The sequence below is a fragment of the Microtus ochrogaster genome, unplaced genomic scaffold (assembly GCF_000317375.1).
Source record: "Microtus ochrogaster isolate Prairie Vole_2 unplaced genomic scaffold, MicOch1.0 UNK5, whole genome shotgun sequence".
Classification (NCBI taxonomy): domain Eukaryota; kingdom Metazoa; phylum Chordata; class Mammalia; order Rodentia; family Cricetidae; genus Microtus; species Microtus ochrogaster.
The window spans coordinates 1,572,950-1,597,861 of NW_004949103.1; the positions used below are offsets into that span (position 1 = coordinate 1,572,950).

General features: G+C 53.0%; 1 protein-coding gene across 2 annotated transcripts in view; it reads right to left on the minus strand.

Annotated features, from left to right (window-relative positions):
* Positions 1-2,975: 2,975 nt before the first annotated feature.
* Htra3 (HtrA serine peptidase 3) overlaps positions 2,976-24,912 on the minus strand; it is a 28,907-nt gene continuing 6,970 nt past the window's right edge. The window contains exons 2-9 of one of the 2 annotated variants that reach the window (XM_005365925.2): positions 22,244-22,343; positions 19,465-19,687; positions 17,217-17,411; positions 16,649-16,681; positions 15,110-15,224; positions 6,329-6,377; positions 4,932-5,027; positions 2,976-4,010 (exon numbers count right to left, since the gene is read on the minus strand). In XM_005365925.2, the coding sequence (XP_005365982.1) occupies positions 3,845-4,010; positions 4,932-5,027; positions 6,329-6,377; positions 15,110-15,224; positions 16,649-16,681; positions 17,217-17,411; positions 19,465-19,687; positions 22,244-22,343 (977 nt within the window). In that variant the 3' untranslated portion in view covers positions 2,976-3,844. Of the gene's footprint in view, positions 4,011-4,931; positions 5,028-6,328; positions 6,378-13,075; positions 13,726-15,109; positions 15,225-16,648; positions 16,682-17,216; positions 17,412-19,464; positions 19,688-22,243; positions 22,344-24,912 lie in introns of those variants that run through there. The other variant, XM_005365926.2, reaches the window with a different exon arrangement.

The following is a 24,912-nucleotide window of genomic DNA, read 5'->3' on the forward strand; positions in this document are numbered from 1 at the left end:
CGGGGCAGACGGGTTCACAGAGTTCCAGAGGAACGCTGGGTTTGGGGAGCAAAGCCTGCATTGCCTGCATGTCAGACCTAGGCACGGGGATGGGGGGCGTCCAACAAGCACATCCTGGTCCCCTCTGGAGATTGAGGCCGCTGGCCAGCACTGCTGATGAGAACATAGGGGGTGCTGTCTTCATAGATGTGTCAGTGCAGGTGTTACTGGGCATGGGGGTCACAGCCTGTGCCCAGGCCGGGTTCAGCCACCCATCACCAGTCAGTCAATTCAAAGAGTCAACCTTACGGTGGAAAACATAAAAGAGACATTTATTCAATGTGACCACATTGGAAGATGTACTTGAGAGGATTGTCACTAAATGTCTTTGTCCCACTCCCAGGGATCTGGAGAAGGTTTTAGTGAGGGGAATCTCTGGGCAAAGGCCAGGACTAGAAAAGAGCACCAGCTGGATCCAGGAAAGCCTGAAGACAGAGAGCCCGGGGGCTGTGTGAGAAACGAGGGGTGACAGTAGGTAAGACAGAGGGAGTCGGTGACTGGGTGGTAACCGTGTGCTGCAGAGGCTGGGGCGAGGGGCCAGGAGGGGACAGGCACAGCCCAGGGCCCCTACTCCCCTCAGCTGGGTCTTTGGCCACCCATGTGATGGGGAGGACAGGATGAGTCCTTAGGGTCAAGGCTGGTTCAAGGCCACTCTGTGCTCCTCACTAAGGAGCCATTTGTCCTGTAGCAGCTGTTGCCATTGCTACCTACCTGAGGGATGGGTCAAACCTGGCCAGGTCACATGGAGACCAGCCATCAGTTCATGTATGACCCGGAACAATCCTCTTCTTCTCAGGGCCTCAGTTTCCCCGACATCCAGCAGGGCATTGGAAGGTCGGGCCCCGAGTTGACTACTCCATTTGCAAACAGAGCTCCTAGTTGGAATGGGGTGGCCTTGTGAACATCCCTGTTCATAGTCTCGTGGGACACATAGGGGAGGGCGGGTAGGAACTTAGCTGTTGGGGCTTTGTGGGAACCCAAAGGGTTGCACAACGCTCGGGCGGCAGCTGGCTGACTTTGAAAAAGTTGTTTTTCACAGACTGCAGCTGGCTGAGCAGCTGAGGGTCAGCCCACTTGGCTGGGAGCGGTCAGGGACCACTCTCCCAAGGCTGGGAGAGGAAGGGGATTGCTAGGACCACCCACACAGGGCCTTGGGGTGTGGGGACTGGTCCCTAGCATATGGTGAGCCCTCTCTAAGGGCTCCCGGTTCTCTAGGGGCTGTGAGGTGTATGACCATGACCTCACTGAATACTGTAGTTCAGAGCTGAAAGCCACTGGGTCAGAACCCAGAGAGTCAGTCCCTCTGAGCTCAGAGACTCCACTTTCAGCCTCCCATATTATATAAAGTCAACCAGAGGCCAGAGAAGAGAGTGGTAGGGTAGGAAAAGTAAGAGGGGAGACGGGTGGGGGGCCCTCTGGAGCCCAGGCAAGCCCTGTGTGCCTTTTCATTCAGGACAATAATATTAATTTCACTTTACAGCTGGGGAAACTGAGGTAACCACAACACCTTGTACTGGGTCAGGCTGTTGGGGGGCCCAGGGGCTTGTGGGGTCTCAGTGCTAGAGCCAGTGGGGGTCCAGACAGACCCAGGGCAGTGTAGCTTGGCTGAGTTGGTGTCTGAGAGAGGAGGGCCCTGTGAACCCCTGTCTCTCAACTGCTATGGGGTGGACATAGCCTAGAAAGGAAGACTTAGCTAGGGTGCTAAAGCTTAGGTGGAGATGGACATTGAGGGGAGCCAAGCCTCTGTTTACCACGTGGAAGGCACTAACTCATGATATGAACAGCAGAACACAGACCTGGGTCTGAAATGTTTATGGTGAACTGTGATGTCTTCGTGTCAGGGTCTCCACAGAAGCAAGCAGGGCCTGGGAGGGGCAAACACCGCGTGGACTCTACCAGGCTCTGAAGTCTGGTCTGGTCTCTCAGAAGATGCTAGTGGTGGCTGTACTGGGACAAGGGGCGGACAGAAGTGGGTAGCCAATGGGCATCTAAGGTGGGATAAGACATGGGTTGGGAGATGTTGGGATAGCCATGCTGTGGTAACCTGCGCCTGTGTCCCAAAGTCAAGAGAGTGGCAAGTGGGTTAGCAGGCACACTCCTTACAAAGTTGCTTTTTTTGCCCCTTTCTAGTCCTTTCTGCCTGAGCACTGAAGTATACACCTATCTTCCCTTCTAGTTAGCTATACAGCACACAGCCAGCCATTCTCCACAGCTGCCAAAAGTTAGGGCCTCTGTCTCCAGGGGGTCCCAGTACAGAAGCTGAAGCTGGTCTGGTTGTTTGATGCTGGAGAACAGGAACCCTAGAGTGGGTTACTCAAAACGCCTGCAGTTTATGCTAGGGAAGCAGCCTGGGTCATCCAGCTGTGCAGATCCTGCCCCTGTGTGTGGGCTGAGCTAGAAGGTTCCAGATCCTTTTGAACTCTATGGTCCAGAACAGCGTGGTTGTGGGTCTCCAACCCCAAAGCCTCACACCAAAGAGAATTTCCTCTTGGAAAATTCACACTGAGTCCTGCTTCTAGTCACTGTGGGCTGTGGGTAGTGGTTGTGAACAGAAAGAAGAAAGGACGGGCAGAGACAGAGCTCAGCCACATGGCCAAGTATGCAGGGAGGGACTCGGGTACTCACTGGGGGGGGGCTTGCCCTTCTAGTTGCTATTATTTCTCATGGCAACAGAAGTTGGGTAGTGTCAGGGTGGGAAATGTAAAACCTCAAAACTGGATGTGAAGGAACTGTCCCCAGAGGCCTGACTTAAGGTTGCCCACAGCAGCCGGCAGCCCTGGCATCTGGTGTGTTCCATGCTACCCAACAGTTGTGACACTGAATAAACCTGGAAAGGCTGCTTACATGTCTCAGATTGTCACCAGTGATGTACTCGGTGTGGAACCCCAGAAAGACCCCGGTTGGCGGGATGCAAACAGCTCTCTGGCTGACAGCTCTGTGCTTGTAAACTTTAATTTCGTACAGTAGAGAAACATACAGTACAAGCAACATGGGGAATGGGGGTAATTTTACAGCAAAGCTCACAGACACACTTGAAACACTAGGGAGAACAAAGATGCCCTCAGGAGCCTGCTGGCTGCTGGGTGGCAGTCTTCAGGGATGGCCGGTGCACCCAGAACTGCGTGTAGAGGTAAAGTGGCTCAGTCCTTGCACCTCAGGCAGGTGCCAGCTCCCTCTTTGGCCACCACATGGTCACCTTGGGAGAATGAGCTCTCAGAATTGGAGACTGTGATCATGACACTCTGCTTCCTGCCTGCCTGGGCCAGCACAGGGCTCAGCTCAGCAGTGGGGAACATTTACCTGCTCCAGGTCAGGACGCTGACTTCTCCAGGGGACAGCTGCAGGGCCTGACCCCCAGGGATACCAGGTGGCAGGGCAGGCAGCCCCTGTCTTACCATGAGGGGGTGCTGAGGCAGAGGGAACCAGATGGGGTCAGAAGAGTCCTTGTGAGGGGAGAGGTCTAGGCACTGGGACATAGGGGAGAAGAGGCGGGGTGGGAGCTGGCCAGGCCTTCCTGAGGGTACAGGCAGGAAGCTGGGGCAAGGACAGACCTTCAGGGAAGTTTCTGGGAGTTTCTAAATCCAGAGAACCCAGAAGGTGACATCTGGAGCCTTTGGTCCAGGGGACACTGTGCTTCCTCTATTGGAACTGGAATTCAGGGTCAAGGCTGAGATCCAGACCCCTGGTTAGGCCCGATGCAGAGAGGAGCCTGCTGGCCCTGCTGAGGATCACAGCAGCCCTTCGTCCTGATCTCATGAAGGTACGCCTTCTGTAGGCTTTGGTGCGGCACTGGAGGCAGGTAGCCTCACATCACCACCTCAGGTGTGATGCTGAAGAGGAGGTCATCATTCCCCCGCCGCACCTCCAACAGGAGTGGGGACTCATTCAGGACAGCCTCCTGCAGCTCACTGGAGTCCACCAAGGGGCGTCCATTAACTTTGACGATGATGTCGCCGTCTTCGATGCCGCCTCTGCCAACCAGGAGAAAGACCCTCAGCGTGCACATACTTTCAGGGCTCAGGTAGGGCTCACCTGGGCTCAGCAGCAGCAGTTTAACAAAATAATTTTGAGACAGAGCCCCAATGGAAAGCCAGTGGTATGTGGTAGCCAGTGATGTCCAAACCACAGAAGGAGGAGCAGGCCCACCTCCCCACAGCAGTCTGCATGCCAGTGGGGTCCCTCTAGATCCCAGAGCCATAGTTCAAGACCACTGATAGGACCTACCCATCACAGCATGGATGAGACAGAGGCCAGGATGCCAGGGAATGACCACATGGGGCACATGGCTTCAACTCATGATGCTCCAATACTTAACATTGCTTTGTTTGGTTGGATTTCGGTTTTTTGAGACAGGGTCCCATTTGGCTTAGGCTGGATCTCTATCTAGCTAAGGCTTGCTTTGAACTCCCAATCCTTCTGATTCTATCTATCTCCCAAATGCTGAGGGCACAGGCTTGTGCCACCATACCAGGTCTGTATCTAACATTTCTGTAGTTCTTAAAAAACAAACAAAGGTTTCATCTCATTTGGCAGTGACAAAGTCTCTGGGATGGGGAGTTAACAGAATCAGGTCCTTTCTACAGAGGAGAAAACTGAGGCCAAAGCACTTTCTGGAGAGAAGGGAGGATTGGAGACAGCTTTTGGCCTAAGCAGGGACTCTTCAGCCTCTGCTTTGCAAAGGAAAGATCCCTCTGCTCCAAGGACAGGCGTGGCCAATGCTCTCAGGGACAGTTCATCCCTCCCGTGGCTCTGAGGAGAGGCTAGACTCCACAGCTCCTTGCCAGGAGGCTTGTGGGTCACATAAGGTCAGTGAGAAGGCCCAGCCCAGGCCCCAGCACCCCCCTCTCCTTGTGTCTGAGTGTCACAGCCCTCCCTCTGCTGGCGGGGCATACCTCTGAGAAGGTGAGTTGGGCACGACCTCTTGCACGTATATTCCGCTGCTAACGGCTGGAAAGTCTGGGTTGGCGGCCTTCAGCTCCTCCACCAGACTGGAAAGGCAGTTCTGTGTCAGCCCCTGCCTCCAGCCCAACTCCCTGGCATGTGGCTCTCCCTTTCCACCACCACCCATGCCAGACAAACAGCCTCCTGTGTGCTCTTGGGGCACCCTGAGCCCACAAGATAGGGCTGCTCAGCGGCCACAACTGGCTGTGGGTGTGGAGAGGGGACAGCTAGATGGAAGGACGGCAGGTTGGCGAAAGGGTGGCGGAGGAAGGACAGATGGGTGGGTGGAAGGACAGGAGGCACTGGGTGGGAAGGTGGAGAATGCTTTGGTCAGGGAGTGGACAGAGAAGACTGGACAGATGGTAAGTGGACACAATATAAAGATGAGTTGGTATACTGGTCTCAGCTGCAGTTTGTTGAAGATTTGTTCCCTAGAATGACAGCTACTAAAGCAGGAAGCAAGGGGTGGTTGGTGGGTATCCACAGAGCTTCACAGTGTAGAGAAGCCTCCTTCATATCCCTGGGCTGGACTTTCCTCCTCCCTCCTCCCCCACCCCCTTTATCACCTGTATTTCCAGGCAGTTGCCCTGTTCTGAACTTCTGCCAGGGCCAGAGCCAAGAGATGGGTGGGAACACAGCCATCTCCTTGGAACTCACAGTCAAGGTGGCAGGCAGGGTGGGGAGGACACCTGACATGTCATCCCAACACTGCGGGGTGGCACGGTGCCATAGGAAGGTGCTGAGTGCAAACAGAGGAGGCTTTCCTACATAAGTGGCCTGTGGAGACGGAGAAGTGTCCACTAGGAGCTCAGAACATGACCATGTTTGGAAACAAGGTCTTTGCCATTTTGGTTGGTCAGCGACCTCGAGATGATGTCATGGACCTGGGCAGCTCTCATATCCAGTGACTGGCAGTTTTGGGGCTCAGACACAGGGTGAAGGAAGCCACATGGAGACAGGCAGGGATGAGGGTTCAGCCTGCTGAGGAGCGCTCACAGCCAGAAGGAGTCGAGACACACAGGCAGGATGCACCCCGGAACCTCAGAGAGTGAGGCCTGTGGGCCCCCAGTTTCAGTGTCTCGCCTCCAGAACCCTCAAGTAATTTATTTTGGTTGTTTTAAGCCGTCTGGTTTGAATTACTTATCATGGGACCCCTAGGAAGCAAATTCTGGAGGCTTCCTGGAAGAAGGGGCATCTAAGGAGAGTTGTGAAGGAACAGAAGGAATCCATCAGGCAATGGTGGTGGGTCTGACCCCTCTAGCACCTGCCAGCAGCTGGGCATAGTGGACAGTATGTGGAAGCAGCTCGTGGGAAGACAGAACAGAGGGGTGTCACCCATGGCACTCACCTTGATGTGATGGTCCGCATCCGGATGCCAATGAAGCGCTTCTTCCAGTCTGGAAAGGGAGCACACACAGTAGGTTCCGTTAGACTACATGGCCACTGCCCTTGAGAAAGGAACCTACGGGAGACTCAGTAGGGTGGGGAACCAGGGGCCTGGGGCTGCCCTGCCCTGATGGCTCTCTGGAACTGCGACATGTCTGGCTCTAATCTGCTCCTGGCAGGCGGCTTTAGTCCCTCTCTCCCTTCATTTGCACCTTTGTCCCCGGCTAACTCCTTCCTCACTCCAGCTTCTCCAGGTTCCCCACTGCTGAGGCCCCACTGGCCTTGCTGGGGCCTAAACTCCTACCTCTCTGCCCCCTATGTAAATGCAGCCTCACCTGGCGATGCCCAAAGAACACTGGTCACAGTGAGGTGCCCTTTTCAAGAGCCTCCCCAAACCCTCTCCTCCCTCACCTTCCCCGCCGCCACCCCTGGCTGCTCTAGTGGTGAAAGGTTCCGAACCCAAAGCAATGTTGACACCTTTCAGGTTTTCATTTGCTAAAATTCTCTGAACACAGTGGAATTAAACCAGAAATCAACAGTAGGAAGAGCCTGTGAAACCCAAATGCTTAGGAAGTAAGTGACTGAGAACACAAGGAGAAAAGAGAGAACAGTTTCAACCACATCAGTGAAACAATCCCTAACCAAAACTTTCAGGGCACAGAGGCTGATCTTAGAAGCAAAAGCACAACTGAACACCCAGATCAGAGAAAAGGACTCAGGCGGGAGAGATGGCTCAGCAGGTAAAGGTTCTTGTGGTACACGCTGGGTGATTTGGGCTTGATCTCCAGAGCCCACATAAAGATGGAAGAAGAGTTCTGACCCCACAAAGCTGTCTTCTACCCCTTTACATGCATGCCAGGGCACACATGGCTTCCTTAGAAATAATAACATTTTTAAAGAGATGTATTTACTTTTGTTTTATGCACATGAGTATTTTATCTGTATTATGTGCATCACATACATGCAGTGCCCACGTTGGCCAGAAGAGGGCATAAGGTCCCCTGGAAATGGTGTGACAGTGGCCATGTGGGTGCTGGGAACTGAACCCAGATCCTCTGCAAGATCACTAACTAACTGCTGAACCATGTCTCCAGCCCCAATAATTTTTTTTTAATTTAAAGAGAAAAGTCTCAAACCACTGGTTTCAGATTCCCTTTAAAAACAAGAAAGAAAAAAAAGCAAAAGTGGCAGGTGAAACTCAAAGGAAGAAAAAAGACAGGAACCAATGAGCCACAAAACAGCCCAGCAGAGATGTTAGTGAACCAAACTCCTACCCTCTGAAATTAATAAAATGGACAAATCGTTACCCAGTGTGACGGTGAGAAAAAGACAGATAGTTACCAACGTCAAGAGTTAGAGAGAAGGTGTGGCTGCAGACCCTCAGACCCCACAGGGCACAAGGAGAGCTTTCCACTGCTGTGTCCGTGCATTCCGCTGCTCAGGGTCTGGAAAGCCCCTCTTACGTTCATTCAAGAAGAAATGAATGGCTGGAGGCCCTCCATCTAGTAATGAAGTTGATGCATACTTAAAAGTATTCCCACAAAGAGCTCAGACCTAGATGGTGTTGCTGCTGAAGCTGGTGGTTTAAGGAAGAAACAGACCAGGTTCTACAGATACCTCCAGAGGACCTCAAAGTGATGCTGTTGTCCCCTGATCAATCCCAGACACTCTTGTCCCAAGTCAACCTCTTGTCTTGGTAGAAGCAAAACTGCTTCAAATGTTTACAGCAATCAGATCCAACACACCAAATATACAATACATCACAACAGAAAGATTTAGTTCTGGAATGTACAGGATGGTTTAACATTAAAAGATCAGCCTTCACTCAGGAGGCAGAGGCAGGAGGATCTCCTTAGTTTGAGGCCAGCCTGGTCTACAGAGCGAGTTCCAGAGCAGCTAGGGCTGTTACACAGAGAAACTGTGTCTCAAAAAAACTAAGAAAAAAAAAAGAGCAGCCTGACTTAGTGGCACAGGTCTGTGGCCCCAGTTACTCCACAGGCTAAGCCAGGAGAGTGGCAAGTTCAAGACCTACCTGAGGTTCAAAGTGAGTTTAAAGCCAGCCTGGGCCATGTGCTGAAACTCTGACTCAAAATGAAAAGTTAGATGAGGGCTGGGAACAGGACTCATTGGTGAGCACTTGTCTACCCTGTATTTGACCAGGATTCAGTTCCCAATGCTTAAAAAAATAAAAAAATAAGAATCAGCTAATTCTAGTTATATTATGGACTGAAAAGGGAAAAAAACCATACTATGAGTTAAACAGACACACAGAAAGCACTGAGCAAATCCTTACATTGTGTACCCATGAGAAGCCAGAACAGAAGGGAAACTTTTCAACTTGATTAATAATAATAATGACTTTAGCCAGCAGTAAGCCTACTGGCATAAGACTGAATGCCTCTTCCTGCAGGGACTGGACAAGGAAGGCCATTCCCCAAAACTTTATTCAATATTTTGGTCGATTTGGAGAATGAGGGTGGGCCATTCAGCTGGAAAATGGAAGAATTGTCTCTATTCATAGACCACACAATCCTCTACAATAGAAGACCCAGTGACATCTACCAAGAAGCTACTAGAACCCATAAGTTATCAAGTATTCAACATACCAAAGTCACATTTGCTTGTAGATTCTGGTAGCAGACCATCAGAAATTGGCCAGTATACTGTATACTCTGTATAACACGCTGAGAAAAGCCCGACGCTGTGGTTCCGGATCTGAGGTTGCAACACTGTTAAAACCCCAATTCCCCCCAAAGTCTTTGACAGACACATTGAAGCACTAATTGAAACACCATCTGGCTTTTGATTTCCTTCCATACAAACCAGCAAGCTGATTCTTAACAGTATCTGGAACAAGGTAGCTTGGAGAGCAGAGATGATGAGGAAGAGCAGAGGGCTCAGACCCCCTGACCTCAGGACTTTCTGGGAAAGCCATAGGCGCTCAGACCCCCTGACCTCAGGACTTCCAGGAAGAGCCACCAGTGCTAAGCCATGCAGCACTAGGACAAGGATGAACAGCTTAATTTGTGGTAAATCTGTAAAACCATTTGTGTGGACAAAGCAAAGTCCTTGTAGCAAATGATGCTAGAACAATCCATTGTCCAGAGCAAATGATGAATGAGCAGCAACAATGCCCCGGGGAACTGGGCTGAAGGGTTCTGGATCCTACCTGAACCACAGACACACTCCACTGCAGTTCGGAGGCCTGTGGGAGAGTCCATGGTGTAGCAGGAGCAGTACTATAGTGAACTAGGGCTCTGCTGACTGGTGATGCTGAGTGATGGGGTAGATCTACTCAGGAGGGAGGGGCTGGAGACTTGTGGATAGGTGGCAGAAGGACATAGGGCTCAGGGAGGATGGGGGAGTGCCCTTCACTGAGAGATCAGCAGGTGGGTTTAGGGACAGTGCCTCTGACACTCATTCGATGTCCTGTTAGCAATGTACATTCAGCTCAAGCAAAGAGAGGTTGAGGGGTGAGGTGGGGAGTGTGGGACTTCACTGTGGATGCCACCTAAATCCAGGAACCTGGATCAGGACAGGATGAAGCCCGATTCCCAAGCTTGGGTATCCAGGATGCCCCTCCTTTGACACCTCCACTTGGTCTGTAGCTTAAGGCCATGTTAAAAAAGCACAAGTTCAGCTTCCTGTGGGTGTAGGGAGTGGGGCCTCATCCCTTTCCTATAGGGGATGGCTTCTTGGCAAAGCAGCATCCTGGGGCCACCTTTGAGGCCAGTGACATCCTAGATAGGGAACAACTATTGTAGGTCACCTGGCAGTACTCCAGCCCCAACCACAGAGGCTGGGTATTTAGGCACACTGCTGAGCTGAGGTATGGAGGAGTAGAGGGGTTCTGTTGGCTCTCAAGAGCTAGTCCATTGTAGCCGTCAGCTCTGCCCTCCTATCCCGATCTCTGTGGGGAAAACACCTCTGTAAGGCACACATAGCACAGACAGAAAGAGACTAGTACAGGTGGCAATCTTCACTTTGCCCCCAAGGATCCCCCACTTTAATGAGCAGCAGGGCATCCCGAGATAGGGAAGGGAAGCGGGTCCCTTAAAGGGCTGAGACAGTTGGGTACCTGAGAATGTTCTGGACCTAGACAGCAGTGGCTACAGAAAGTACCACTAAACACACACGCACCTCCAAACAATGTCAAGGACAAATCTCCATCAAGGGCTTCCCATATTTGAGAGTGTCATTCTGAGGCAGGTTGGAGGAGTACCTGGCCCCAAGGGTAAGCAGGGGACACAGGTGACTTTAAAATTCCCATACAAGTTCCTTGAGGAAAGCAGATTTTAGTGTTTCTGTGTTTGTTCTTTCTTTAAACAGGGTAAGCGTTTAGGAGCAGGCCATTAGGTCTCCAGAATGACAGCTGACGGGCCCTTCTGTCTCACAGCCTTGAACAGGGGCTATAAGCCAAGCAAAGCCTTCTTTGGCGGCCTGTATGGCTGTTGTGCACACGCCACAGTCCTTGGGGGTGGGGGTGGGGACTTCCAGCTGCAAGAACCTCTGCAACCACAGCTGCCTCTGGAGCCAGGAGGTCTCGCTTCAGTCAGGCCAGTTCCAGACAGTTCCGGGATGCCTCGCTCCAGCCTTGAGGAGCCTTGGTGACCTCCACACAACCCCTCTCGTAGATGCTTCAGCCCTGGCCGTGGCAGTCTTCAACAAGAACTAGGGTGGGGTGGGGTGGGATGGGGCAGCACCTCCCCGGTGACTGTGCGAGCTGTCAATCACAAATTGCTTGTGATTGGCAGAAAAGCAGCTGTGCTCTTGAGAGGCTTGTGATTGGTGGACAGAAAGGTGTACTGTGATTGGTAGGATCCTACCATGCTCTTTCTTGCTATATAAGGACACATCCCTCAGCCCCTATAAAGGCTTCTAACTGACTGGTCTTTTGCCTACTTCTTATCTTTATCACAGATAGAGTGGGCTGAATTGTCTACACAAAAAGCAGACCCCCTCAAGTTCCCAGTCCAGTCGGCAACAGCAAAGAGACAACAAGGAGTGTTCCAGAAAGTCCTGAGCTACAGACCCTGACACCAAAGCTCAGAGCGGTAGCCTCAAAGGGAGCTGAGAGCCTCAGAGGGCCATTGAGAGCTATAGACCCTAATAACTGAAGCTCAGAGCGGTAGCTCCAAAGGGAGCTGAGAGCCCCAGAGGGCCATTGAGAGCTACAGACCCTGACACCAAAGCTCAGAGCGGTAGCCTCAAAGGGAGCTGAGAACCCCAGAGAACCCTGAGAGCTATGGACCCTGATAACTGAAGTTCAGAGCGGTAGCTCCAAAGGGAGCTGAGAGCCCCAGAGGGCCATTGAGAGCTATAGACCCTGACACCCAAAGCTCTAAAGAGTTCCAGAGATCAACAGAGGGGAGACTGTGAAAGAAAATGACCAAGAACAATACTACAGTCCGAAAAACCATGAAGAGCCCAAAGAGGGTGCAGAGACGTGGAGAACGGTGAGGAGAGCTGAGGCGCAGAGGGTCCCCACACCCAGCGCCCTGGAGCTGTAATTCTAGGAACTTTAGAAGCCCGGTCTGTGAGCCCCCGTGCCTCAGGAATATCAGCACTGAGGAAGCTGCCCTTTGTCTGTCTGTGATCTCTCTCAGGTCAGGGCACAGGAACCCAGCCAAATGTCATGACAGCTCCCCAGCATTTGGCTCCCTCCCCACTCAGCAATAAGCCCCTCCCTGGCTCCTTTTGGTAAACTTCTTGCCTTTCAGTAAACCCATGTCTCAACCTTCAAACAAAGCCTGACTCAACCGTGAGAAGGTGACTCTGCCCTGATGTCTTCTTGCCTTCCCTCAGCCACTGACGCCCACCCAACAGCCAACATGTCTTACTTACCATGACTCCTTCCCCAAGGCCCCGCAACACTGAGCCTATGTAGGTCCCCTGCTCTGAAAGTCTCCTCAGTACCACCCCCCACACTGGCCTCCTGAAATGTTGGGGTATCCTGCACTGCCCACAGTACCTATCCTGCTGGGATAGGTACATCCCCATCTCCTGAGCTCCTCTGCTCCCCATATTTCCTGCCCAGGCCCATCATTTAGATGTCATATCATCCCAACCATTTTTCCAGGTTTCCCTCCCCGCTAGAGGAATAGCTCAGAAGGCTGAATGCACACTTAGGAGTAGACAGGGCAGCTCAGCCAGTCATATGCCTATTGTGATTGCCCAGTCTTGGGAAGGAGCTGAGCATAGGTCAGACCTCTGGGTCCAAGGCTAGCCCATCCTCGGTTGTCAAGTTTCCCAGGCTGTCCCCGGAAGGATGCAGAGAGGCACAGCAGCTCTGCCACTGACTCAGGGCCCAGCCCAAGCTCCTATCCAGCCCCTGCTGCTGTGGCAGGTCCCATGTACTCCCTAGGTCCAGCCACCTCCTCATCTGGGACTCCACCATGCATGGAAGTTCCTCAAAGGGAATCTGTTGATCTGAGGAGGTAGGGGTGTGCCTTGCCCACTGCCTGCCTTTCCCGTTACCCTGAAGCTTCTGATTCACAGCCAAGGGGACAGCTCCCCTGAACAGTACTGCACTGGTCACTCAGGAATCTGCCCCCCTCCTCAGGCTCCCCAGGCTCCTGCACTAACCCTTGGATGAGAAAAGAGATGCCTCTCTGATTTAATAAAAGGAAGGTGTTAAAGAACTTAGATGGGCTAGGTTTGGGTCATCCAATGTTTTTATTTAAAAAAGAAAAGCATAAATAAGCACAAATTTCAGAAGGACTTTAAGCCAACAGACTCTACTTAGCTAAGCCCCACCAGACTGTTCGGTGGTAGGATCTGTCCTTACGTGATAACACAGCTCTAAGGATGGGGTAAGCATGTCCCCAGAACCCAGGATAAGTGACTAGGACACATGACTAGGACAGTTGCTGTCCAACAGAGAAGCAGATCTGGCCCCAGTGAGTTCTTATCTGGGAGTGGAAGTGGGGACAAGGGGACAGAAGGCCACAGGGCCATGTCCAACACCGAAGTCACCCACAGGCCGGTCTGTGTGGATGGAGCTCTGATCCCATACACAGGATAAATGGGAAAGCCCTGGTCACTAAAGAAAGGGCCAAGGCAACCAATGGAGCTAAGGTGGAACCCTGGGCTAATTCTGAGCTTCCTACAGTCGAGAGAAAAGGTGGCTAGTTCCCACTGGTCACCAGAAGGTGCCTCGGATTCTTGGGAGGGACAGGCTCTGCACGCTCCTGATATCTTCACACAGGGCCACTTGGAACAGAACGAGGCTCCTCAATTGCAGTTCTTCATGGGACCAGTCTCGCTGTACTGGGGTCTGTGTGTGTGGCTGGCAGGGCCGCAAAGGAAGGAACAAGCAGGAGGCAGGCCCCTGCTCTTAGTGTAGTGCCGGTGAGAGGGCTAGGAAGAGACAGGGAGGCAGTGTGAGAGGGTGTGGGCGGCAGAGCCGGGTCAGACCTGGGTATCAGCCAGGAGGTGGATGTGGGAGACACAGCAACTGGCAGCTCATTGGGCTAAAAATGATGAGGGCCACCAGGAGCCTAAGATCAGAAGTGGGCCTCTTTCTGAACCATGACCACGATCACCAACTAAAAAGTTGGAGAATTAGCTTGTCCTTGACAAGTCCTCTCCCTAGAGGGGTGCAGATGGCCACCCATAAGGGTGAGAGGGATGGGAAATTCCTGTTTAAACTGGGATGAGGGGATAGGGGCTGGCAGATGGTAACTCCCATGGATTGGGTTCTTGGACTTTGCTCCTTTGGAACAGAGGATGCCCTACTAGGCCAACTGAACAGGCTGACAAGGGTACTTAGGGATGGGTAGATGAATGCATGGAAACATGAATGGATAGGAGGAAAAAGGACAGGTGGATGAACCCACGGATGGGTGGATTGATGGATGCATGAATGGATGGGTGGGTGTGTGGGAGAGTGGATAAATGGCTGTGTGTGTGTACAAGTAGATGAGCATAGAGATGGAAGGATAAGAGGATGAATGGTCAGATTAACGGATGGGTACATATGTAGGCAGATGGGGGAACAGAGTGTGAGCATGTGGATAAATGGAAGGATGGACAAATGGATGCAATGGTATAGAGATGAATGGACAGACTGGTGGATGGATGAATGAGTGAATGGGAGGGTAGGTGGATAGATGGATGAATGGATGGATGGACGAATGAATGAGTGGATGTATGAACTGATAGATGGATTGATGGGAAGATGAATGGGCAGGTGAATAAATGTATAGATTAGTGGGTAGAGTGGTAGATAGGTGGAAGGATGGATGGGTGGTTGAATAGCTAAGTGGGTAGGTGAGTAGTAAATAGTAAATGGATGAACGGAAGGAACAGTAAATAGAAAAGATGGGTGGATTGGCATACAGATGAATGGGTAGATTGGGGAATGAGTAAACAGATGAATGAATGCACAGGAGGGTTGGATGTGGGTAGATGAGTGGGGGATGAATGGATGGGTGGACGTGCAGAAAGCAGGAAGGAAACACAATTTTTTGCCAACTAAGAAGAGCCCTTGGAGTCCAAGCTTGGATGGTGGGACCTGGAAAGAAACTGTCTGAAGGAGGAGGTGAATGTGGGCCCTGAGCTGGTAGGCAAGGAGGAAGACCCTGAGAGAGTCCTGGATCTGCTGGCTTGGGAGGGTAAAGGGCCCAGCCTAGGAGTAACCATGGCTTCCACAGCCCCTGCAGGTGGTCCCTGGCTAAGCTGGGTGGGGCTGGGCTGTGTCCTGGGGGCCCCGCCTTACCTGCCCCTCCAGTGAGCTCTTTACCTTTTACGTGCTTGTTTTGAAACTCGGAGAGGAAGCGTGTGATGCGATCTGAGGGGATGGCAAAGGAGATGCCAGCTGCGACCTTGAGCGTGTTGATGCCGATGACCTCACCGTCCTGAGCAGGGTGGGCAGAATGTGGGGGTTACTCGGAGGCATTCAAGCAAGTCACCAGCTGCTGCTGAGCTGAGAGAGCACTCTTTCCAGGAGCAGAGCTGGCTGCCAGTGACCCACCGAGATGGCCCAAGCAGCCCCCCGGCAAGCCTGGAAAGATGGCTCTCTAGGTCACATTGGGGTCAGTGACACCTCCCCTACCAGAGTAACCTCCAAATCCTGGGGACTTCTCTTCTACTTTGGAAGAAGTTACTGGGTTGAGCTTGCCTTACTAGCCCCAGCCCTCTGCCCTAGGAGGCAGTATCCACTGCACTCAGGACATCATCTAATCCCATCAGAGACGTGGGCCCCTTCTGTCCCTTCCTCATGAAAGCAGAGACCAGTGAGGGGGGCCAGGGCAGCAGCCTGTAATCTGTTTTGAGCTTGGTCCCCACCCTGTCCAGATTCATGGGACCAATGCCAAGAGAGCAGGAGCTGGCCCAGTCAATGCAACCCACTCCTGGGCAGGACCCCTCCTAAAAGCTGCCTGGCCATTGGAGGGCTGCTGGATGCTCTTCCTAGACAACCCAACCAGGGCACTACCAGCTGGTCAGAGAAGCTCTTTGGGGCCTAGGGCAGAAACTAAAGAATCTAGCCCAGGCCCTTCCGCATGAACCTCTCCCCTCAGCAGTTTGCCTGGAAAATTCTGAGTGTGGAGGAGACAGCCACCTATACAAATGGCTAAGTGTCAGTTAGACACAATCCCAGCCCACAGGCTGCCCCACTGCTGTCTTCTCTCACCCTGACAGTGCCCTGTGACCTTTGTCTTATCCTTGGCATTCTCCCCCATTCTTTCGTCTCCACACCCTCACTAAATGCTCCCATCTCCAGGAATTCCCCCCTGGTCTGTGTCAGGGGTGAGGCCTGTATCCCTTCAGAGCCGCCTCAGGTACCCCCATAGTGCGTGTTCCCATCAAGTCTGGACACTACCCACTCTATAGATAGGTTTCCTGGAGGCAGGCTACACTGAGTCTCAGAGTCTGGGATCCAAGCTGAACCCACCACCCTGTTCTGGAAAAATCTCAGCCAGGGTGAAGCAGAGCCTGACTCCGGAAGGAGTGAGGGTAACATAGCTCATGAGGGTGGTCTCTCCTCCCACCTTAAATTATAACTGAGGACAGCAGAGTTCCGGGCAATATCAGCCTGATCTGAGCCCCCATTGCCCAGTGTCACCATAGAGCACATGGTCCCAGCCTGGCAGCTGTTTTCAGTTGTCCCCGAGGGTTCCAGGCAGCACAGGCCTGGTGCTCAGGTCTTCCTGGACCTGCAACCCAGCTGCACTACTGACTTCTGGACATGCAGTCCCTAGGGCTGCATCTACCTCCAGCCTGTGCCTCTGGGTGATCAAAGCCTCAGAAAACCAGACACTCCACTTTAGCGGACACTTACCAGGTTTACCAGGGGTCCTCCAGAGTTCCCATACTGCAAAGGGGGAAACACTGTGTTAGCTGTGCCACAAACCCCCTTATGGTGCCCAAGCTTCTTCCCCACCACTGACTCTAGTCAATGACAAAACAATGCTCAATCCCCACAGAATCAGCAGGTAGCTACCTCACTGACCCTCTGGGTCTTTGCACAAACTGTGTGCACTTACGTATCTCCACAACTCACTAGAGGTTGCTAGGCACCTGCAGAACAGGCAATGTCTGAGGTTTGGTAGTCTCTACAGACATGAATGGTTCCATCAACCAGTCGTGGAACACACAGAGGGGGTACATACCAAGGCACCCAGCCTTGGGGCTGTGTGCCATTCTAAGCCTAGTAAAGTGCCAAGCTGTGTGTGGCAGACTAAGACCTTCTAGGGGTATGACTGGGCCACCCCATCTCTGGGAGGCAGTCACTGGGTGAAACCTCTGCATGAGATGATTAAAGGTCTTCCTAGATAGTGTGCTGCATGATGGGACAGGTAACAAGCTAGGCAGAAGTCACTGAGGTCAGCCTTGCCCACAGGACTCACATTGATGATGGCATCTGTCTGGATATAGTCCATGTCTGAGTCCCGAAGGCCAAGCTCCTTGCCATCCCGCTGGGCAGTGCTGACAATTCCCGTTGTCACGGTGTTCTGCAGGGCAAAGGGGCTGCCAATGGCCACCACAAACTCGCCAGGCCGCAGGTCTGCTGAGTGACCCAGAAGCAACACAGGGAGCTTTTTCTGTGAGGAGAAGAGGGGTGTGAGAGAGGACAGTGGCTCAGACCACAGAGAGGGATCCTGACAGGCTGCTCTTTGGAAAGGATGGAGGCAATTCACAGCCCCGAGACCAAGCTGAGGCAAGTCGCCAATGTGAACTAAAGCCAGGCCAGCAGCTGGCTGAGACTGAGGCTGGAGTTCACAGAACCAAGGCTTATCTTAGGAGGCCATAAATGTCTGTCATGGGGGAGCACACAGAGAGAGAGCTCAGGCCGAGGCCTGGCCTCTGACATCCTTGAGTCCAGCAGTTTGTTAGGGTTTTGCTTGTTTTCTGAGACAAGGTCTTTCTATGCATCCCTGTCTGACCTAGATCTCACTCTGTAGACCAGGCTGGCCTCAAACTCACAGAGATCAACCTGCCTCTGTCTCCCAAGTGCTGTGATTAAAGGCGTGTGCTACTGCCCAGCTAAGCCTGAGATTTAGTGGTGACAGTTTGCTCTGCAGGTCAGCTGAAAGCTACAGATACCCCAAGGCTTGGTGTGCTGCACCCAACAGAGGCACCCTAAGGAGGGGCATATAGCTTTCCAGAGCCCTACCAAGGCTCTGGAAAACCTAGTTTGAAATCTTTGATATCCTAATATAGACACACAGGGAAACTGAGGCCAGGGAAGGTAACACTCTACTCTGACACACTAGGTAATGGAACACTGTTTTGCACGGGGCTAGCCGAATCTATCCATCTATGAACTCAGCTATCCAACTCTAAGGCTGTTGCGGTCTGAGAAGGTAGATGTGTGTGCATATGTTTTGGGGAGCTGCAGGACACAGGTTGAGCTTCAGAGGCTCCAAGGGGGGGGATGGTGCCGAGGCACCCACACCAGGCTTGTGCTACCAATGAAAGCCAGGCACCTCAGGGCAGTGTCCCTGGTCGGCCCCTGCATTTCTGCTCTTAATCCCAGGGAGCTCTGGATGAGCTGTGGCACCCTGTGTGGCCCTATCGCTTCTTACAGCTGCACATGGGTGAGAATACAGCTTCTCCCAGCCTGGACACTCTGACGGCAGCAGAGCTGCATTCTGGTCACAGAGAAGCTGGAGTTGGGCCTCCACAGTGTGAAGAGTTCCTGCACTTCAGCCCTTCAGTCTGTCCCACCCACCCTCGATTTTTGTGCTATGAAGAAGGGATGCACCCAGACTCGACCCGTGACAGGGCTCAGGATTACAGAGCGTCTGCACAGGGTAGTCCGTTATGGATCCTCCACTTTGGTAGTGAATGCTGCAAACACCTGTTACCATGGACACTGAGAACCTGAATGCAGGAGGGCTAGGCTCCACATAGCTACACCAGCTGACTCACAGATATCAACAGGAAACAATGTGCCTGACTTTCACTAAAGGCACAGTGACATGTTTGATGGTGGGTGCAGGGGACACAGGAAGCCCCATGGCCATCCCAGAGCCATGCAATGGTACCACTGCGTGCAATAAAAACCATTTTGAGGATGCCTTGCATCTAGGCTGGCCCTGCCACTGTTGACCATGATCTTAGGTATGTGATCTAATCTCTCTGAGCCTGGGTTTCTCCTCAGATTCCAAGTGATGAGAATTCTAATCTTTCCAAGTTTCTGTTTCTTCCTGCAAGATTATAGGTAATGAGGGTTCTCCCTCCTGGGGCTGTGCCACAAACAGAGAGAACACTAACTGGTCTACCTGGGCTTCTAGAAGCTACTGGGGACCATAAAGGGTCATATGGTGGCCAGAGGAAGTATGGGCACAGGGGTGGAAGGTAGAAACTGACTTCCCTGGTCTGTCAGCCCCCAGGGACAGGGAACTCCAGATATGGGCCCGGCTAGGACAGTAAAGAGGTACAGAGGTGTGGATGCTGTCCCTTTGCCCCTGTGTCCTGCTTGCTCCTGGTATTGGAACCTTGGGCAAGGGCAGTTCCGAGGCCCCAAGTCTGACGTGGCCAGTGGCCCTGGGTCTCAGATCACGGCTATCCTCTGGGAAGGCTGAGATAGTACGGCTGTGTGGTCTGGGGAGGACACTGCTGGGACAGGCAAAGGCGCCCCATTCCACTCACCTTGGGGTGGATTACGATAGTGGCGATGTCGGACTTCTTGTCAATGTCCTGGATGGTGGCCTCGTAGGCATCCCCATTCTGTAGCTGCACCTTCAGCTGCTGCCGGCCGGAGGCAGTGTTGGAGCTGGAGACCACATGGGCATTGGTGACAATCAAACCAGCCTCTGACATGATGAAGCCCGAACCACTGGACAGTGGCACATTCCGGCCAAACAGAGGGTGTCTGAACAGGAAAGTACAGGGGACATTTAGGGCAAGGCCTTGGCCTGGGGGAGTCCACTCCCTCCCCCACCTGGGTTTGAACTGAGGCTATCACTTGCGGGTGTGTCCTTGGCAACATTGAATCTAGACCCGGTTCATGGCCATAAAGATATGACTATCATCTCTGATCTGCAGTTTGCTGCAGTGAGACACAATACCTGTTGACATGCCAGCACGCACCAGCCCACAGTGGCGCCAATGCCTGACAGTAGGGCCCTGGACACTAACTGCCAGTCCAACCTCACCCATGACCTAGCTGCCCTCAGGCAGGCTCTTTAGGCCTTCTGAGCCTCTGTCTTCCCATCTGGAAAATGGTCTGTCTGCTTAAGGAGTATTGACCCTACTTTCAGGATAGGAGGGGGCAAAGGTCAGCAGCTTGGGACCTTCCTTAGGGTAACACAAAAAAAAGTATACAGGCTCTGAAAACACTAAACAGATGAAAGAACCCAGTCTTTCCAAAATGTCACCTCAGCCTTTCAAGGCCAGGGAAAGCAGCAAACATTCTAAGTGCTCCCTGAAGCCAGGGACAAGTTCATGTGGGTCAGTGTCCTCCAAACAGATGTGATCAAGTAGTGACCTCATTTGGCAATGAATCTCTGCAGGTGTGGCAGGGCTGTGTTGTTCTGATGGAGTAGGGGCCCTATGGCCAAGCATCGGTACCTTGAGAAGACTGGAAGCCGGAAGAGGCCCCAGGGAGACATGGGTGGGGAGGATGCACTCCAAGCTGAGGAAACTTGGAGCCACTAGAAGTTAAGAGTGAGCCTGGGATCTGGGTAAGATGTCAGACACCTGCAGACAGACACCTGATCTTGGACCTCAACCTCTGGGGTGAATAGGCAACAGGCTCATTGTTTAATCCTGCAGTCTGTGGGGCTCTGTAACGCAGCCCTAGGTAGCCACAGCTGCACGAAGCTCTCAGGGGAGCCTGAGGTCCAGAGATGTGGTACTACGTGCTGGAGTCAGGCAGGAGGCAGAGCAGAGCAGCGTTTCCATCCACCAGCCATGCCTCGGGGTTGCTACACCCAGCTCTTCTCAAGACTGCAGACAGGGCCCAAGAAAGCCCTGAACCTAGATTTCACAGGTCAAGGGTTGCAGCTGGAAGATTCTGTGCTATCTGCTCTACTGGGGCCTTACTCACCCTTAAGGCTTTGTCTTCACAAGCCAGACATCACTGATACCCAGCTGCCTTAGCCTGTGATTAACCAGCTCAGGGTTAGTGCCCCAGGCCCTCTAGATATACGCTGTCCCTCCTTAGCCTCCTTTGGTTGAGACAGCCTCTTAGTACATTCATTTGTAATTTCCTCAATGATGTGGCTTGGATTTCACCCCAGGGTCAAAGGCAAGGGCAGGGAAAAATCGGATATGGCAGGGAGCTGCTCCAGGGTCAGACAGGCTGAAATCAAACCTCAGTTCCAGGTGGGATGTGGTTGTAGTGCGTGTGTGTGTGTGTGTGTGTGTGTGTGTGTGTAAAAGCATTGGGAGGCATAGGTCTATAAGTTGTCAGTAACAGCAGGGACCTGGCAAGCAGAAGGGTCCCATAGTCCCACAGGGGCTGAATTCCCATCTATCTCTCTTTTCCAAGAGCAGGAGCCCCAGGATAGCTTAAGGAAACAGACTCAGAGCCAATGTGGTTCAGAGCTCTGGCTAGACCCTGGATGAGTTTGGTCTATCCTCTTCCCTCGCCATAGACTGCCCCCCCCCCAACACACACACCTTGCCACCGTGAGACTTTGCCACTATTAATGGAGCACAGAGGGAGGGGATAATGATTGACATCAGTAACCAGGCAACTCCATACCAGAGTCAGACTAATAAGCTGCTCACCAGCGTCCCTGATCCCTATCAGGTGGGCTCCTGTCTGGCTCCACCATCCCAGCTGGTTCTCTCCCCTCTGCTGCAGGGTGAGAAGGGTGGAGATTGTTTTGTCTAGAGTCCTGAGGCTCCTGCCACAACCAGCCTCTCTCTAGGGGGTCTAAATTGAGACGTCAGGACCGGATGTGAGTGATGGGACCTTGGCTGGTATGTCTGGAAGGCAGGGCCTCCTCATCCAGCACAAACATCTCTGGGATAGAATACTGGGTGTGGGAGGAAGGGAGGAGGCTCAGCCTCCGTCTGTAAAGAGGGATCCTGCCAGGATGCTAGGCCACACATCACACAGCCGGCTTCCTTTCCCATGGACGGAACTGCTTCCCTATCCACCCACCTACACTCAGTCAATCCTCCCTCTCCTCCGTATCTAGCCACGAGCTGGCACATTCTCCCTCATGCCTTATTCAAACACACTTGCCCTGTTGGGCTGGTACCTCAGTGGACTGTCCCCTGTTTCTATCTCCTAGATGCCTAGGGTTCTCACTTTAGGCTACCCTTCAACCCCCAGGTTTCCATAGTGGCTACTCATCCTACCCACACTGTTCCTGTGCCTCTGGCTGCTGGGATCACGTCTAGTTTGGGTGGCAGCAGGCAGCAGGGCAGCTGGGAATGGCTGGGAAGGTGCAGAGCAACTCAGGCCCCCACATACCTCAGGAAGAGCTCTATATGGACCACGGCTGGCGCGATCTTCTCCACCACATCGGCGATGAAGTTGAACTTATACCGCGGGCTGGTCAGCTGGTGGAGACCTGCGCTGGCAGCAAGGACCAAGGGTGTCAGTGAGACCTGCTGGCTCCCAGCAGCCTCTAGACCCAGGGTGAAAGAGGCCCTGCTAGGGACCCCTGCCTGGACTCAAAGCCAATGTCGACATGCTCTGCACCCCATTCCCCAGAAGTGCAGAGATACGCAGACATCTGAGATGGTAGTCTCTGCCCTGGAGAATGGTTAACTAGGACTTCTGGGAGTTGAGCCCCTGCACATTTTCCCCACCAGACTCTTCAGTGTTGAGCAGGAATCTTTGCTCCAGGAAGCACAGGACTGATGCTGGGAACCAGCACCCCTGGGCCCTTGCCTGCTCCCATGTGACAGAAGTATGTTGCAGAGCTGACCATTTGCCTGTCTCTGCCTAAGGACCAGTGTACCCATAGATAAGGGCGCAGTGAAAGTCCCCGAGGCCTCCTCTCCTGAGCCACCCCCATATGGCCTCTGTAAGGCCCTTCCTCATTGGTTGGGCTATAGATTCCTGGGTGGATAGAGCACCCTGCCTTTGTCTGACTTGGCTATAGCCCAGGCCTACTTCCAGGCAGCTCACAAACATCCCCCAAACCTTAATCACTGGCTCAGATTCCTGCCGCCATCAGCAACAGGGTTGTGGCCTGCCAGAACCACAAGCCTGAGGCATGTGGGTGGCACGAGCCTGTGCTGAGGCCTCCAGGTTCCGGCCTCTGACACCGCTCCTTAGCATGACTTCTGGGTGGTTCATGGGCTCCCTCATGAGCACAGGACTGGGAGTCGCACACAACTGGGCTCAGTGAGACCTGCTGTCTTCTAGCTGTGGTCCTGTGCAAGTCGCTTACCCTCTCTGGGCCTTGACTTTCCCATCTGAGATGTGGGACTGAAGGGGACCCCTCACAGATCCTGGGTGAACTGATAAGAATGTAAACAGTGACATTCCCTGTCCCAGGAAGCCACCTGGTACCTGGTGATGTGAAAGGACTCTACATGGCTCTCTGGGGCTGAGCCTCCACCTCATAAACCTGGTTTTCCACACCATCAAACAGGATGAAAAAAACCAAACATGTCCACAGCAGCAGCTGTAAGAGGTGTACAGACCAAAGCCTGTGCTCTGGAACAATTGTGGGCCAGCGCTATCCCCACACACAGCCTGGCAATGTCCCTGACTCCCACAGTGGCAACCTGGGAGAAATGGAGCCGCAAATGTCAAGGTGGGGAAATTGAGGCTTATGAAACAACTCCTAGCCGGGCCTCCTGTGGAGCGTAGCCAGTCACATCTGCTCACGGCCTTTGTGAACCCAGCCCTGGCATCCGCTGGCAGTGAGGGACAGTGACCAGCCAGGAATGGAGACGTGTGAACAGGGCTGGAACAGACAAAACCTGGGGTGAGATGGGGTGTACAGAGGGACCCTGTATGGGCAAAATCATCTGCTGCCCCTGATGGGCAGGAAGTAATTAGAAAAGTTGTCTAAGTGGGTTGAGCTCTAAGCCCCGCGTGCCTGTGACTGCCCTTCTCGTGGACAGCATGGAGAACAGAACACCCCATCTGTCTCACTGCCCAGTCCATCCTGGGGCTTGGCACCTCCAGGACCTGCAGACCCCTCACCAGGCTCTGCCCACCTTGCCTGCCAGGTCCACTATGGGCAGTGGCAGAACTGAGGCAGGAGCCAAGGCCTCCCAGTCCCTGTGTCTCCAGGCTGTTGGGCGCTGACCTGGAGGCTCAAGTCAGTCAGCAGACCCACCATGGTGCTGCTCTTAGGCCACTTCTCGTTCCAGAGAGAGAACCTGACTTTCAAAAGGACCTTGTCAGCTAGGACTCTACATGGTAGGTAACTGGTGTTAGTATTCAGGCATCTGTACTGGTCTGCCCTTGGGGTCCTGACAGGATAGTCAGCCACCAAGAGCACCTGCTATGCACGTTCACTACTTTCCCTTATAAAGGCTGGGCCTTGCCCACCTTCTGGCTCTTTCTCTGCTCTCTATGTCTCTCTCTCTCTCTCTCTCTCTCTCTCTCTCTCTTTTCTGCCACTCTTGTCCCCAGGGACCTGTCTCTGCCCCCCTGTGCCCACTTCTCTGCCTCTTTTCTCTCCCCTTCCAATAAACCTCCTATGTGAGCCTTGTATCATGGCGTGACTTCTCTTCATAGTGTTTTTAAAGAAATTACAGCAACTGGGAAGATGGCAAGGCCTAGAGCAGGGCCCAGGACAGCACACTGCTTTAGACTGGCTCTTCACGCTCAGGACCACAGAAGAGCCAAAGAGATACTATACACAGCCCCATTCCCCAGCACAGAGACATTATTTGGCTCATCCCACATCCAGGCAGGCAACCCCATGAGCTTCCTGGAAGAAGGGAGGAGGAGGATGCAGCCACCAGCCCCACAAAAACAGAACTTGCTCAGCCCAGCCTGCGGCTTGGAACCCCCACCCCAGAGCAGCAGTTACTGCCCATTTTACAGCCCCCAAAACTGAGGTTGAGTATGAATGCTATCTTAGAATGGCAGGTCTAGCCCGGCACTAGGTCAGGGCCCTCCAGGCATGGCCCTTTAATCGCACCCCACTCTCAGATGAGTCACCATGAGTC